This window comes from Diabrotica virgifera, chromosome 5 (assembly GCF_917563875.1).
Source record: "Diabrotica virgifera virgifera chromosome 5, PGI_DIABVI_V3a".
In the NCBI taxonomy this organism is placed as follows: domain Eukaryota; kingdom Metazoa; phylum Arthropoda; class Insecta; order Coleoptera; family Chrysomelidae; genus Diabrotica; species Diabrotica virgifera.
Genome location: NC_065447.1, coordinates 224,824,421 through 224,841,478, shown reverse-complemented (window position 1 = coordinate 224,841,478; position 17,058 = coordinate 224,824,421). Strand labels below are relative to the sequence as shown.

At 32.9% G+C, this 17,058-nt stretch overlaps 1 protein-coding gene across 11 annotated transcripts in view; it reads right to left on the bottom strand.

The window, feature by feature from the left end:
• Positions 1-17,058, bottom strand: part of LOC126884694 (gastrula zinc finger protein XlCGF46.1-like) — a 220,260-nt gene that overhangs the window by 44,901 nt on the left and 158,301 nt on the right. Inside the window, exon 1 of one of the 11 annotated variants that reach the window (XM_050650779.1) lies at positions 2,018-2,313. The exons of 8 other annotated variants lie outside the window; for them this stretch is intronic. In XM_050650779.1, the coding sequence (XP_050506736.1) occupies positions 2,018-2,176 (159 nt within the window). In that variant the 5' untranslated portion in view covers positions 2,177-2,313. Of the gene's footprint in view, positions 1-2,017; positions 2,314-10,986; positions 13,704-17,058 lie in introns of those variants that run through there. 2 more of the 11 variants (XM_050650772.1, XM_050650798.1) reach the window with 2 other exon arrangements.

Genomic DNA, 17,058 nt, shown 5'->3' with positions numbered 1-17,058 from the left:
ATGCTGCCTATGTTTCCTGTTACCCACCCAAGATCACTCCAATGAAGCAGTGCATTGTACTACTTTTGTTTCTCTAGTAGTAAGTAGATTCTCTACTTTTGTTTTTCTATGTACTTCTTCATTGTGGATGCAATGCTTTTAAGTTATTCCCAGCATAAGTCTTTCCACTGAGAGCTGGGTTACTCTTATTTTATTGGAGGATTTTATGGTTAATGTAATTGTCTTAAGAGGCTACAGTAGCGATCAACAGGTAGCAACAAACTCGTTCCAAGGTTGCGGCTCTAATTTTGAATATTTTGTCGAGATATTTGGCACACATATTCGTAATATAATAAAGAATTGCGGTACAGAGCCCAATTTCAGAAATATGTTAGTACATGGAAATTACTCTATAACTAAATATAATATTGAAAAAAGGAGCCTGTACTGCCATTAAGAAGAAAAAAAAACTTTCTTCAAATAAACTTTTTTATCCCATGCCTAGATTTTGTGTAATCTTGGAACTACTAAAATTTTTTATTTCAAACAAGAAATCGAACATATTATAACTAAATAACTAATTAGGCAACATATTATAAAAATTATCACTGTCATTTTGACAAACCTGTGTCAGATTTTCTCTAATCTGTTCTGTCATCTTTATCGATATCTGTTCAGTGCAGTAGTGTGTTAATTTAAGAATTATTCGTTATTGTTGTTTCATAGGAAAGTAGTGTTTATTGATAGTTAATTTATTATATATTTGTTGTTGTATAAGTTGTTCGCCTCTTTGTGTTAATTGTGAGTTTTAGTTATATGTAGGTAGGTAAGTATATTTTACCTAAAAATATTTTGAATTCTAATGCGAGTATATAAAGTTTTAGGAGCATTTTTTATTCTAAAAATATTATCAATAGTTTCACAAAATGGAAAAAGCAAATCAAACGAAAAATAAAGTGAAACCTTCCAAGAAAAGTCTATTAAAAACCATGCCAAAATTATGGGAAAATCGAAATTTGTTTCGCTTCACAACAAAAAATGATTATTTATTATTGTTTTATTATTAGATATTTCATGCAAATACCTTTCTAAATACTTACCTATCTTAACTTAAAATTTTCACCCATTTTGGTTTATTGTTATAAATATTTATTTATTATTAATAATAAAATCGTTTTCTATTACTTCCATTTAGAGTGACTATGATATTGTCAAAATATTAATCGTAGATAATGTCAAAGATTACCACTGTTGCCAAAGTTTGTGATACTATCTCCCGAAGTTATATTTTGTTGCTACCTGTTGATCGCTACTGTTTACTCTTAATGGCAAACTCTCCCCGAATTCAATATAATTCTCAGTTGCACAATTCATACAATAATCTATATACTGCAATAACAGAAACAGCCACAAAGTTAAATATGATCAAAAAAACATGGCTGTATTGTAATGGCTGGGAGGATGAAGAAATTGTAAACTTTTCTTGAGAGTTATGAGAATATTACTGTTCTTGAGGACAATTCTAAGTTTTACAACGGCAGCCCAGGTTATGCAGAACATTTTGTGTACAATACATTAAATATAAAAGGCATGAGAGCAGTGGAATGTAACTTGTAACACTTTTTGGTAATATCAGTATATAAAATGAATGCTAATCATGATACTATAAATAACAAGATAATATATTGCGCATCCTGAAGAGAGGGGAGTCGTGAAGTAACTGGAGACCTGCAAGTTCTTAATGTCCCATTAGTTTGAATTGCTAGCGGATACTAGCGGTTGTAAGCTAACAACAAGAATTCAAATTCAGGTCTCCGGTTACGTGATGCCATACGCGATCTCGGGCGGATTTGCGCTACGGGAAGATCCTATCTTGGTATTTATAGTATCATGAATGCTAATATAATGAAATACAACAAAACAAAGAAATCAGGGAAGGATTCAACACAAAAATATTAAAAGATAATATTACACAGAAGTATGAATTGGACTTAGTCATTAAATAAAGCATAAAATTATAATCCTCTTAAAAAATTACCTTTATGGATGTTAATACATCTAGCTTTTGGGGAAAATCTCCACCAAATATGTTGACTCTATTTGGAGTTCTATTTAAACATAATCTGCATTGATAAAGCGCTACGGGTGTAGTCATTGTGCTTATGAGTTTAAAAATCAAATTCGATTTTTTTTTCATAAAAACTTAAACTGATACTATAAACTTTTTAATATACGTACATACTATGAAAGTATAAAAGCGAAATATTTATATTTTTGTTTACATTTTAAATATTTTTAGGTTATGGCGACTTGAAAAATTTCTTCTTTCTCTTCTAACACTCGAAATTTCTTTGTGAAAATATCGTTATGATTTTTATGATCTAAAATATTCACCGATTTGCGCCAAATGTAGGCAATTTACAGTTCCTGCTTGCAGCGTTGACTGAGTTTCAATATTTCCCTATATATACTAAAATTTAAAATTCAATTTTTTGGTTCGTTTATTATTTCCCCACAGAAAATGTACGAAACAATTTTATCCATCATAATAAGTTGAAGAAAATAGGTTTGTTCTAGCATCAGTTTCAAACGGTTTGTAACGATCAGCGAATAGTCGACCAGCGCGAGTAAAGGGGATAGCACTGGTGACTGTATTATGTTCTCTCACTGACCAACTGTTTGCTGACGGTTTCTGACTAGTTTGACTGTTTGCTAGAACAAACCTATTATATCGACCTCCCCTTACTGGGTGTCCAAAATAGGCCATCTTTCTACAGTTGATGTTATCAAGAAGCTCGCGAGCAATATTTGCTCTCTTAAGGTTTTTTTCTCAGAACCTTAATTAAAAATGCACATAAAACTTTTTTTGCTACATAGGACCTTGTAGCAAAGGTCCTATGTAGCAAAGATTTAACATTAGCTCTTAAAGTACGCCTAACAAAATGTTACGTCTACAGTGTTCTATACTATGGAGTGGAATCATGGACGTTAAATGTAGAGACAATGAGACGACTTAACGCCTTTGAAATGTGGACCTATAGAAAAATTATGAGGGTTTCCTGGGTAGATAGAGTTACAAACAATGAAGTACTGAGAAGAATAGGTAAAGAAAAGGAAGTTGAACTTACAATTAAAGAAAAGAAGCTACAGTATCTCGGACATGTGATGCGGGGCGAGAAGTATGGCATCCTACGACTCATAATGCAAGGAAAGATAGATGGCAGAAGAAGCATCGGAAGAAGACGAATTTCATGGTTGAAGAACCTGAGAGAGTGGTTTGGATGCAGCTCGAAACAACTATTTAGAGCTACTGCCTCAAAAATCAAAATAGCTATGATGATTGCCAACCTCCGTAGCGGAGATGGCACCTGAAGAAGAAGATAAAACTTTTTACATATTAATAGCTAACGTTTAGAGAATACAAAAATATATCTTTTTTCATTTATGCACGTACACTAATATTGTAGAGGGCGCCAAAGTCGAGGCCTCGATAAAAAGTAGTTCCGATGGCGGACAGTTGATGATCTCAGGATTGGGATCTCTGAAACAAAAAAATCGTACGGAATTTGAAAAAGGAAGGTTTCTTACGGGACAATTTACCACCGTTAGTGAAAAATTCCGCAAAAAAAAAGATTTTACGGAAAGTTGACAAAATTTTGTGAAAAAATCGCCCGTTGTTTATGATTAAAAAATTATAATTTTTTGTTCAAATTGTCACGTAAGAAACCTTCCTTTTTCAAATGCAGTACGATTTTTTTGTTTCAGATATCCCAATTCTGAGATTAACTGTCCGCCATCATTTTTCGAGGCATCGACTTTTGCGCCATCTATAATATTAGATTAGTGTAAGTACATGCATAAATGAAAAAAGATATATTTTGTGGTACTCTGTAAGAGTTGGATATTAATATGTAAAACATTTTATGTTCATTTTTAATTAAGGTTCTGAGAAAAAAATGAATTATTTTTGGTCTTCTAAAGTGTACCAGTACCTTAAGGACTGCCACATTTGTCAGCATAGCCGTCCACGGTATTTTTAGTGTACGTCCGTGCAGCCACATTTCAAAGGCCTCCAAATGATTCATGGTGGATATTTTTAATGTCCATGCTTCGACACCGTATAAAATGACTGACCAAATGTAACATTTAATCATGCGCTTTCGAAGTTGAAGTTATCATTACAGAAGTTACAAATGTCATGCAGGCTATCTCGATTCTACATTTTATCTCTTTATCAGGATCTATAGTTGTTCAGTAATATGACAACCAAGATATTTAAAACTGGGTACTTATGTATATGACCATCAACATATAACCGTAAATCTTGATGTGTCAAACACCATGTATTGTTTTTGAACGGTTTATGTTTAGACCAAACTCCCTTTCCACTGTGTCAATGGCGTTATTAAATAAGTGTATCGTCTGCATATCTGATTACCTATATATATTAGAATTCCATTGAATTTCACACCCCATTCCAAATTATGCAGCGTTTCTTTAAATATTTTATCTGAATACAAATTGAATCAACAGTTTCATCCTGACCTTCTTCGCATTTATCTCTGATTCAACTGTGGATGATACGTAGAAATATTTTCAAAGTGTGGTTCATAAGGCTTATCATTCTATAATCCTTACAGTTTTTGGAGCGTTGTTCTTTTGATAGAGTTATGAATTCGGATTTTAATTTTAACCAATCTTCAGATATCACCAGTCGAATAAACATAATTGAAAAGTTTGACCAGTATTCCAATGTTTTCCTCATTTATGAGCTTTAACATCTCTGTCGGTATGTTGTCAGGATCAACGGCTTTCTTGTTTTTTTGTTTACCCTACACCACATAAATAAAAAAAAAACAAATCCATTAAAATTTTATTTCAATTTATAAGCTGTTAAAACTATTTACAGTTTTTACAATATTTTTTCTGCCTGTCTTTTAGTCCAGTGGCCTGAGGCGAAAATGCCACTGAACCTCTAAAAACTAAAAATAAAAAATTGCAAAAATTTTGCCACTCCTACTCCTTGGATTCCCCCTTAAATCCCCTCCACGTAGAGGGAGAAAAGCGGAAACATCGATTTACCAAGAATCTGTATGTTGTAGAAAATAGTTATTTATGTTCAAAGCAATATCCCTACATCGCATAACATACATCGCGGAAAGATACGCACCGAGTGTCACATCTGGTTTTCGGTGAATCTTCGGTGACTTTCGGTGGAATTTCGTTCACCGAAAACCAGATGTGACACTCAGTGCGTATCTTTCCGCAATATATGTTATGCGATGTAGGGATATTGCTTTGGTTTGCGAGCTCCCTAAAGCTGTTAAATAAATAATAAATAAACGTTGCGCGATTTTTCCAATCTTTAAAAGTGTAAAATAATAATAATAAAATCATTAATTTCTTAATAACATTGCAGTATTTACAAACGGAAAGTTTTTAATAACAATTAATGCATATTCGCTCCGTGCGTGACCATGGTGGGAATACAAGAAACGAATTTTTGTAATCTCATGTTGTCAGTCTCATTATGTTCATTCGCGGACCCTGTCGGTGACTTTTATTCACGACAGCACATCGTACAGCTGGTTCCAAAAAAAAACTGATACGACTCTTAAAGCGTATTTTGTAGAAAATTGAGCAGTGTACTTTGAAGGATAAAAATACTTACCTATTATGTACATATTTACGTACTGTCACTGTCACTGCCAAATATTAAAATTTGTCAGATAACTTATTCTGTTCAACCTCAAAAAATGGCTCCACATGCTAGCAAGAAATCCCCATTTTATGTAAAAACCATATTTTATGTAAAAACTATCATTTATAAAATTTATAAATTTATTTAATTAATATTACTCTTTATCAAATGCAGGAATACAAAATAATATCAAAATTTAGACCTTAATAACTATTTATTACAATTTATGAATTAACATACGCCGCCGCCTACGAAAAGTGTAACTCCGAAAAATGCCGTTAAGAGTGGAACTTTCAATGAACGCCGCGAAAAATATTATTTTTGATTATATGATTGTGAAAATTATAGTCCCTAATAAAGTGTTAGCGAAAAAAATTACTTTTTTGAGGAGTATCAGCAAAAAACATCATTTCTGTTTGTGGGTCCACGAAAATTATAATTACTAAAAAGTTCTCAGAAATAATTGTTTTCGTCGGCATCTATTATGAATTAAATCTTTTCGTTATAAATATTTTGGGAGTTATAATTTTCGCGGACACTCATATAAAAAAGAATTGTATCGCCAACACTTACCAAAGAGTTATTATTTTCAGTGGAAATGTATTAGTAATCACATTAATCATAGGTACCAGCGATATGTAATCAGTTGTTTGTTTGTTTATTTTATTATTTGTCTGGCATAATAAATATAATATAATGTCAGACCAATCAAATACACTGCTCAAAATGATCAAATCTTACTAAGAGTCGTATCAGTTTTTTAGGAACCAGCTGTACACTTATTTCATATCATATTTATTTAATGTATTATCGATTATCGTTTATTGATAAACATACCAGTATATTAATAATTAATTAATAGTAAATATATCTTGTATATTGATCTATCAACGGTATTGTTTATATTATTTTTAAGTTCGCATGCTCCACTTGTCGTTGACTAGTCCCTAACTGTCTCCGCGAACACACTTATTGTTTGTATAACAAATTTTATCCAAAATGGTAAATAATTATTACATATTAACGTCAAATATGTCACATGTGTCAAATGTTTAACGTCAAATTGTGGTCGCCAAAAATGTCAGGCGCTACGCTAGGAGTCGCGTCAGTCATGCACGGAGCGAATACACTCACAGTATTCGTGATTATTCTCATTTTCTCAATAAAACAATACCACAGTATATAGAGGTTACTCCTCTGTCGTAATACCGGCAGTACGCAATTGGTAATTCACCAGTGGTTGATGCGGGTTTTCCCTGTTAAAATCCGTACGTTTCTATGCGACTTGCAATGCGAGAGTGGGGCAAAAGCGACTGCCAACATTGCGCGGTCGCCATGCGCGACTACAGACTTTACTTCCAATTTTTCGGAGAGTGGTTCTACTGTCAGTCTTTAATACTGTGACAATACCAAGATTACTTATACTTCGTCTAATTTACTTACTGTTGCACGTCATCCGCGTCATAGCCTGTGATGTCACATGATACCAACCATAGAGTTAAATATTAGCATAGAGAGAGTGTCATTCAGAGCGAAGTGACGACACCATCTTTTTTATTTGGATTAGTGCTGTTTCACTCTTACGCATAGTAAAGCTGCTACAGTTGTCCTCCTCTTCCGTGCCTATATTATTTTTTTTTAGATTCTTTACTATAGGTATTTGTTTTATTATATTTACTGTTTTTATTATTTACTTTAACGTAAGATTATAACTTAATTCTTGTTCTCTATTTCTAAAGTTTTTATTTATTTACATTGAATATTAATTTGTTTTGTTGTATAATCCACGTTTACAATAATTATGTGATCTATTTGATTTAAAATGGATTCAGGATTTTTTTATACTTTGGCAACTATGTCAACTTAGATCTCTGGCGTAGATATATAATGACGTGCAACGGTAAGTAAATTAGACGGACTGTATTTGGGTCATTAGTAGTGAGAGATATAGTTTTTCCACTCTATCTTTGCCCATGCATGAAATTATTCACAGATTACATTTTATACTAGGTCTCTTTTTTATCCACAAAAACTAGTATCGCAAAATTAAGCCGCTTGTTCATAACCGATTGGCGTAAGTTAAACAAGGATAAATAATACGGTATGTCTTTGATACCTTGTATACTATGGATTTTGACATTTATCATTTTCAGTGACAGTGAACTTAAGCGCATTTGTTAGTTTATTTGAATTTATTGTTAATTTGGTTTTTCAAATTAGTTAACTTTTAGTTTTTGTGTATGTCATTTTAATTTATATTTTCAAGCATAATTATTGTTAGAATTACTAGCCGTTGCTCTCTTAATTTGATTATTTCTGGTAACTACCTACATATTTATTTTTTCTAACAATAAAACACTGAAAACGTTTGTTTCCTATACTTCCACAAAATTTATTATAACTAAGTGACTACAGCTGTTTCGGCAGAGTGCCTTTCTCAAGTGATTTAGTTTACAATGGTTTGCCTATTTAAAGTCTTTAACTGAAGAGGTTGAGGAGTGGGGAGTTGTTTGTCTCGAGTTGGTCATTCAGAATTATATCTGTATTTTTCAGTTTATTAATTTCCATAGATTCTAAAAAAGATAGCTTAAGGCCTTTATTTTGAATATGCAGAATTTGAAACTCTTCATTGAAAGAATGATTATGATCTAGAAGGTGAAGTGCGTATGTAGAAGTGTCTGTTTTTCTATTGTTGAATGCCCTTTTGTGTTCTGCTATCCGTTTGTCAAAAGTTCTGCCAGTTTGACCGATGTACGTTTTCGGACAGTCACCACAAGTTAGTTTGTACACACCACTCTGTAGTTGCTTTCTCTTTCGGCTTTTATTGTTCTTAATATATTTATATTATAATATAATATATATGTATAATAGATATTATAATATAATATATATAATAGAACAATAAAAGCCGAAAGAGAAAGCAACTACAGAGTGGTGTGTACAAACTAACTTGTGGTGACTGTCCGAAAACGTACATCGGTCAAACTGGCAGAACTTTTGACAAACGGATAGCAGAACACAAAAGGGCATTCAACAATAGAAAAACAGACACTTCTACATACGCACTTCACCTTCTAGATCATAATCATTCTTTCAATGAAGAGTTTCAAATTCTGCATATTCAAAATAAAGGCCTTAAGCTATCTTTTTTAGAATCTATGGAAATTAATAAACTGAAAAATACAGATATAATTCTGAATGACCAACTCGAGACAAACAACTCCCCACTCCTCAACCTCTTCAGTTGAAGACTTAAAAAGGCAAACACATTGTAAACTATATCACTTGAGAAAGGCACTCTGCCGAAACAGCTGTAGTCACTTAGTTATAATAAATTTTGTGGAAGTATAGAAAACAAACGTTTTCAGTGTTTTATTGTTAGATAAAATGAACTTCCATCAAGTAACGGTCGAATCCATCAAATATTTATTTTTAACGCAAATGAGACAAGTAATATTTTCTAACCTACAAATTGTCATTATATTACACGAGTCTAGCTATAGTTCTGTTGCATGGAAACATTTGTTTATTTTCGAGAATACTGTTTAACTTTTTTATTTTGTTTATTTATGTATTATACCATCCTACACTTATCTTTATACTAGTAATAGTCGGTATGATGTTCAAACTGTTTAATGTTGAGTCCATCAATCTCCTCAATAGTGAAAAATGATTAAACACTTCAATAAAATAACTTTATAAAAAACGTCCACCGGGATAACAGACATTTCATAATTATTACATTGACAGTACCTACATAATATCAATGGTATTACACATCGACGTACGTTTAAAATGTTTTGATTTAACTTGTTTGAAAATGAATCATGCGTTTGGGCAAAGATAAAATGGAACAACTACAGGAATGTTTGTGTTGTATGTTTCCAACAATGAATCTGTGAATATATCAAACAATATTTATAGTACTATAAAACTGTATTTGTTGTAAAATATTGGTCGCATTCAGGAGACGAAAAAGTGCAGGGGCAGTTCCCGATGGAGCGGAAACGGTTGTGTTTCCTCTTGTGAATGATCCGCTCCCTAAATTCGTGACAACCTATCACTTTCTGTTATACAGGGTGCGCCAAACCTCTGGTTTTCTTTGATTACGGCTAAATTATGGGATATACAAAAAAATGTTGTTAACAAAATTAATGTATATCGAAGCCGTCTATAATTTAAAATTATTTTCGATTATACAGGGTGAGTCAGAACGACGGTACGAACCAAAGTTGTTTTTTTAAATGGAGCACCCTATATATTAAATAATTTTTGAATATATTTTTTAAAAATATTAAGAATTTATATAAGGTATTATAGGCCTAAAGTTAACAATTTTCGAAATATTTACACTTTTATTCAGAAAAATAGTAATATTCAAAGGGCTGTCAATTAGGCTTTCAAGGTAATAAAAATTTAAATGCCATGTCAAAGTTTTTTCAGTAACCTGTTATTTTTAAATAAATTAACATATTTGACATATAGCCTTAAAATATACAGTGTGATCACTATTTGCAAATACAAAATTTCCTCATTTTTTAAATGGGACACCTTGTATATTAGTTTTGCCTTTTGTAGTAAATATTACAACTTTTCTTTTGGTACAAGGTTATATGTACCTAGCATGTTTCATTTTGTAAATATTTAAAAAAAAGCTATAGATTTTAGGTTTTTGCGGATTTTTTATTAAAAAAATTTTTTGCAAAAAAAAATAATTATAATCTGGTTTTAGAAACATACATCAAAATATCAAATATGAAAATAAAAACGTAATTAAAGATTAAAATAAATCGTATACTAGTACAATTCAATTGAATTTAATAACTTAAAATTATTTTACAAAAAATAGGTTTATTCGTAGAACGATCAGCAACCGTTGCCAACCGTCAGACGCATGCGCGTTCGTAGTCTACGAACTCTAACTGTTAACTGCGCAGCGCTAACTGTTAACTGCGCATGCGTCTGATGGTTGGCAACGGTTGCTGATCGTTTGGATCGTACTACGAACAATATTTGACCATACTAATGAATGCATACATTCGCTACTAAATTAAATAAACAACCAAATTTGATATCTACCCTAGTAATTTTTCTACCACAGCAACTTTCCTGTACCAAATTAATTGTTAGGTATATTGTATTTACGAGTAAGATCAGTTAAACTTTTAATTTACTTACATCTTGAGAACATAATTATAAAGTATGCTTTGAAACCAATGAATGTTAAATGTATTAGCCAAATTATTTATTAATATAAATAGTATTAACTGGTGTCTCAAAAGCTGGTAATACTTTTGTAGTTGAAATTTTTGTAACAATTTTTTATATTTTAAATTTTAATTTTTCGACCGAACAATTGATGGATATGACATTTGTTTTGGGCGAAACCATTAGAAATTATTACCAGCTTTTGTGACACGACTACATATATAGATAGATATTAATAGATATTAATACGAAAATAATTTTAAATTATAGACGGTTTTGATATAAATTAGTTTTGTTAAAAACATTTTTTTTTTTGTATATCTTATAGTTTAGCAGTAATCAAAGAAAACCAGAGGTTTGGCGCACCCTGTATGTGAGGTTATACAGGGTGTTTCATTAATAATTGTCCATATAGTAACTGGAGAAACCTTAGCACAAAATTCGAAGATTTAACCTAAAACACTTAAATAAAATGTGCTTCATTACTGAGTTACAGGGTGTTTTATCTAAAAATTTAAAAACTATTTTTGCTCAGCATTTTAAAACTATTCGACGTATCCTTTTCATACTTGGCAGAAAGTGCGACTACTAGACACCCTACTAAATTATGATAAGCAAACGTTTCTAGCTACTACCAGAGGCGTACGACAGGGGATAGTGGCTGGTTGACCTTTCCCAAATTCTACGCTACTGACGAAATTGCAATTTTAGTGTAACTTTTTGATTTTGCAATACTTTTTATGTAAATAATATACTCTTCATTCGTAAAGATAAAATGATTAGTTTTTGAGATATTTGAAATTAAAAATGAAGCGACACAATACATTAATCAAAATAACCGTGTCGTTTCATTTTTAACTTCAAAGATCTCGAAAACTAATGACTATCGTTACGAATGAAGAGTACATTATTTTCATAGAAAGTATTGGACAATCCAAAAATTGAAATAAAATAGCAATTTCGCCAGTGGCGTAGAATTTGGAAAGGGTTAACCATTCACTTTCCCCCGTCGTACGCCTCTGGTAACAGCCAGAAACGTTTGTTTAACATAATTTAGTAGTTTGTACAGTACCTATACTTCCTGCCAAATATGAAAAGGATACGTCGAATAGTTTTAAAATGCTGAGCAAAAATAGTTTTTACATTTTTAGATAAAATCCTGTAACTCAGTAAGGAACCACATTTTATTTAAGTGTTTTAAGTTAAATCTTCGTATTTTGTGCTAAGGTTTCTCCAGTTACTACAGGGACAATTATTAATGAAACACCCTGTATACTTGCCTCTGCATAATAAATTGTTTTTTACTTCATAATCATGGTCAAAGAAATGGATTGTTTACCTCTGCGATATTTTCCAATTGATAATTAGTACTTGACGCCATTTTTCAACAAGTCTATTGACAAATTCACAAAAGTAGCATACGTTGGACGAAGGTAGCGGAATTAAAATGAGCTCACTGACATAATGACCGTTCCGTAACTCGTTCCGCCACATTTGTCACATTCTGCCACAAGTAGCGCCACACATGATACTATAAATAAAGAGATAGTATTTTCCCGTAGCGCAAATACGTCCGAGCTCGCGCATTGATGATGTAACTGGAAACCGGAAGTTGAATTTGAATTCTTGTTAAAGTTAAATGGGATTTATATGCATTATGTGATGAAATTATTCAATTAGCAAAATAAAATTAAACTTCAATGTATTCAAAAAAATTTAGTGTCGAGATTCCAGTCAAAATAACTGTCAAAGATAAAATATAAAATACAACCGCGAACAATTCACAGTAATCGGACATTACGAATGATTACGAACCATTACGAACTTGCCGGTCTCCAGTTACGTCACGACTTCCGGATGTGCAATATATTATCTTGTTATTTATAGTATCATGGCGCCACACTCAGAGAACGAATTCCCAACAGTTGTGGAACTGCTCCGTCTCACTTTTTCGTCTCCTGAATGCAACAAATATTTCATTGCTTATGTCAACCTCGTAGAGATAAGGCACATACGAATAATACAAGGAAATGGAAAATTCAAGACATACTGGAAATATAAACCAAAAATAATTTTTAACTATCTTCTGTGATTTCCACTTCTACTTGGTGAACTTCTCTAAGATGGTTCGCCAGATATTCATCTCCAGCGAAATCTTCTGAGCAAATTTCACACTTCTTACTTCCATGTAACCTTTGATGTATATTCAAAGCATAATCTGTAGCGAAACCTTTCTCACAAGTTTTACAAATGAATTCGAGGGCTTCCTCTATTCCATGTTTTGATTTCAAATGGGATCGTAATGAAACCCGCTGTCTAAACCCTTCTGAACAGTGCTCACAAACGAACGGTTTTTCATTGGTATGTTGTCTTTTGTGAGTTTTTAAAGCATATGTAGAAGAATAGCCGGTACCACAATACTCACACACATGAGGTCTCAATTTTTCGTGAGTCATTCGGACATGTCTTAATAAATCGGTATTGGTAAAGAAAGCTTTTCCACAAGTACTGCATTTAAAGTTCCTTAGACCTACATGAACCTTTTTTTTATGCAACAAAAACTTATATTTTATTCGAAAAGTTTTACCACATTCTTCACAAATGTACTGTTGAGCAGTATGCTTATGGTAATGAAAGTTGTGACATCTCAAACCGTTAAAATTTTTGAATGTGGCTCCACAAAGGGAACAAGTTGATGGACCTGCTGTATGCATCATGATGTGTTTCTTTAGATTGTCTGTTCTAATGAATCGGTCGCAAATATGACATTGGCTTTTTTTGTGTTTTAAGCTGTGCAGATAGAATGACGGTTTGTCTAAAAACCAAAAAACAATATTATAGTAATATAATTAGGATTGCATGTCACAGATTAAATGACGTAGCCAGTCATAGAATCTATGATAACATTATGTTATGATTATGATTATTGCCAGCTATTATCCATGTTTGGCTTTTTAGAATTTATTTTCAACCACCGAAAAGAAGCCAAATCTGAGATATGAACGAAAATCAGGAAAATGTGCTTGCTCAATATTTTGAAGTGGAGTGCTTAAAGGAGGAACATTTTCGGGGAAGTTAGAGAAATACATGGGCGCCACGGGGATTATTTCAAAAGGGTGCATGTGCCTCTACACATCATCATCATCCAGTCTCAAAAGTTCACTGCTGAACAATGAACACAGGCCTCTTTCTCCTCTTTCCAACCCCATCTATCTTGCGGCGATCTTATCCAGTTTTTGTTTAGCCTTCTTAAATCGTCAGTCCATCTTGTAGGTGGTCGACCAACGCTTTTCTTGTCTTCCCTTTGTCTCCATTCCAATAACCTCTTTGCCAATCGTCCATCTGTCATTCTGGCTATGTATCCTACCCATCCTCATTTAAGTTTGGCATCCATTCGATGACCTCAGTCACCGTGGTTCTTCTCCTGATCTCTTCGTTTTTCACTCTATTTCGCAGAGTTATTCCTAACATAGACCGCTCCATTTTTCTTTGAGTGACGCTTGGTTTAGTAGCTGAGCTGCTCCGTATGTCAATACTGGGAGGACGCACTGATCAAATACCTTTCTGTTTAGGCATGTGGGCAGCTCACTTTTAAAAGTTTCTCTCCGCTTTCCATATGCTGCCCACAAAAGACCGATTCTTCTCTTTTGTTCTAATTTTTTTTCTTGTTTTTTATCCACCTGTTAATATTTTGAATTTGGCATTGTTCGCGTATACTTCTGTTGCTTTGTCTGTCTCTTACTGATATGCCCGCTATTGATCTTAATACTTTCATTTCAATATTGTTGATATGTTGTTTCGTCTTTCTTGTATCGGTCCTTGTCTCCGCTGCATATGTTAGGATTGGTCTTACTGTTGTCTTGTATACTTTTATTTTGCTTTCCGTGGTCAGATATTTGTTTCTCCATATGTTTTCTCGGATGCAACCACTTACTCTTGCAGCTTGACTTGTTTTCTCTGTTCTTATATTCGTGTTACTAGTGATCTCTGCTGCTAGGTAATTGAATTTCATTACTTGTTTTACAATTTTGCCGTCTATTTCTAATTTGCACCTACGCGGCTCTTTACTGATCACTATACGTTTAATTTTTTCCACTGATATTTTCATATCAAGTTTGTTTGCTGTGATAGTGAAGGTGTGGAGCTGCGTAAGTCATCCTCATATATATCTATGTACGAGTTCTATTTCTTTCCCACCAATACCGATGTTCTGGTTGGGCACCAAATTTGTCATTACTTTTGTTTTCGAGATGTTTATATTTTAAACGTATGTTTTTAGTAGCCACAACTTCTTGTCATACCTAGATCCTCAGCTATTATTACTGTATCATCGGCGAAACGTAAGTTGTTTGGACATTCTCTATCTATTCTTGTTCCTTTTGTCATCTAATCCAAATTCTTAAAAGCATGTTCTAGCACCGCATTAAAAAGTTTAGGTGACATTGGGTCTTCTTGGTTAACTCCCCGTTTTGTTTTTATGCGATTACTATTAGTATGGAATTTGACAGTGGTTGTTGCCTGTAGGTATATTTTGAGTCTTTTTTTTTTCGATCGATATCGTTATTTTATCTGTTATTAACCTATGATCACTGGTTGTGCTGAACTGGTTTAACACATTTACATCTTAAAATAATACTTTTTTGTTTATTGAGAAATAGTCGATTTCGTTCCTTGTTTTTCCACTAGAACTTTCCCATGCCTATCTTCTGTGTTTTTTTCTTTTTAAACAAGTTGTTCCTTTGATAGATATTGTTTTCCAAAAGGAAAGTTAACAGTTGTTTGCCTGTATCATTTCTGTCTTCGCTTCCAAAATTCCCATTATTATTTCAGAGGGATGTTCCTTAGTGTCTATTTTGGCGTTGGATTGTCTTTGATTGCACAGGATATTTTTTCGTACAATTTGGACTTCTTGGTTTGGATGACTTGTAGTAGGGGCGTACACTTGAATAATCTTCAGGATATATCTGGTGTTTATTGCGATGTTTAAGTAGACCACCCTTGTTGATATTTGGTTTCCTGACACAATTCTCTTGGCAATTCTTTTGTGAATAAAGAAGCCGACGTCTCTGACTGTCGATTCCTCTTTTCCTTTGTAGTACCATAAATGTCCTGTTGATAAGACTCTCTGCCTTTTTTCTAACTTCGCTGGTACTCCGCAGCTGGAAAGTGCCGTTTCCTAATTCGATGTTGGATATCATCATCACTATCTTTACTCTATCTACCGCTGCTCTGAAGAGTTCTATAGAAGTGCATTTAAACCAGTCCCTTAAATTCTTCAACCATGACACTCTCCTTCTTCCTATACTCCTTCCGCCTCTTATATTTCCCTGTATTATCACTCTTAGCATTTCATATCGCTGTCCCCTCATTACCTACGTGTTCCAGATATTGTAACTTTCTTATTTTTATTGTGTTCTCGAAATACTTCCGTGTTCGTTTTCTTCTCTGTCCATGTTATTCTAAGCATCCTTTTGTAACACCACATTGAAATGACTGTAGTTTATTTATGTGTTCTTGCTTCAATGTCCAGCTTTCATGTCCATATTGCAGTATCGAGAACACGTAGCATCTCAAAGCTCTTATTCTGAGTTCTGATCTAAGGTCTTCGTTGCACTAGTCCAGGGCGCATCTGTTTTGAGATGGACATTGAGAGGTGACTCAAATTTTTTTGCAGAAATTGCTTGAAAATAAATCAAATAATAATATTTGAGTTATCCTCCCTCTCACAAAGGTCCGGAACATTCTTTAAATAATCAAAATGACAAAAATTGAAGGAAAAATTCGATTTTTTTTCTTCGTTTTCTGATTATAACTTTAAAAGTATTTATTTCCGAGAAAAGTTGTGCTGACATAAAAGTTGCGTAATTAAATTTCCTACAATATAGAATTGGTTAAAAATTTAAAAAATAGTCACCCTAGTTGCAAAATAGCAATAATTGCGAAAAAATCATACAAAAACAAGTATTCGCATTTTACGTTTTTCAACCATTTATGCTACACTTAGGACCTTCATATTTCACCCAGAAAAACTGTATGATACAGTAAAACAATACTGTAAATTTCATTAAGATCGGTTCAATAGATTTTGCAAAATAAATTTTGCAATCCAGCTTTCGCAAAAAAAATTCATTTTTTCAAAATGTTACCGGACTGAAAATAAAGCAGATAGC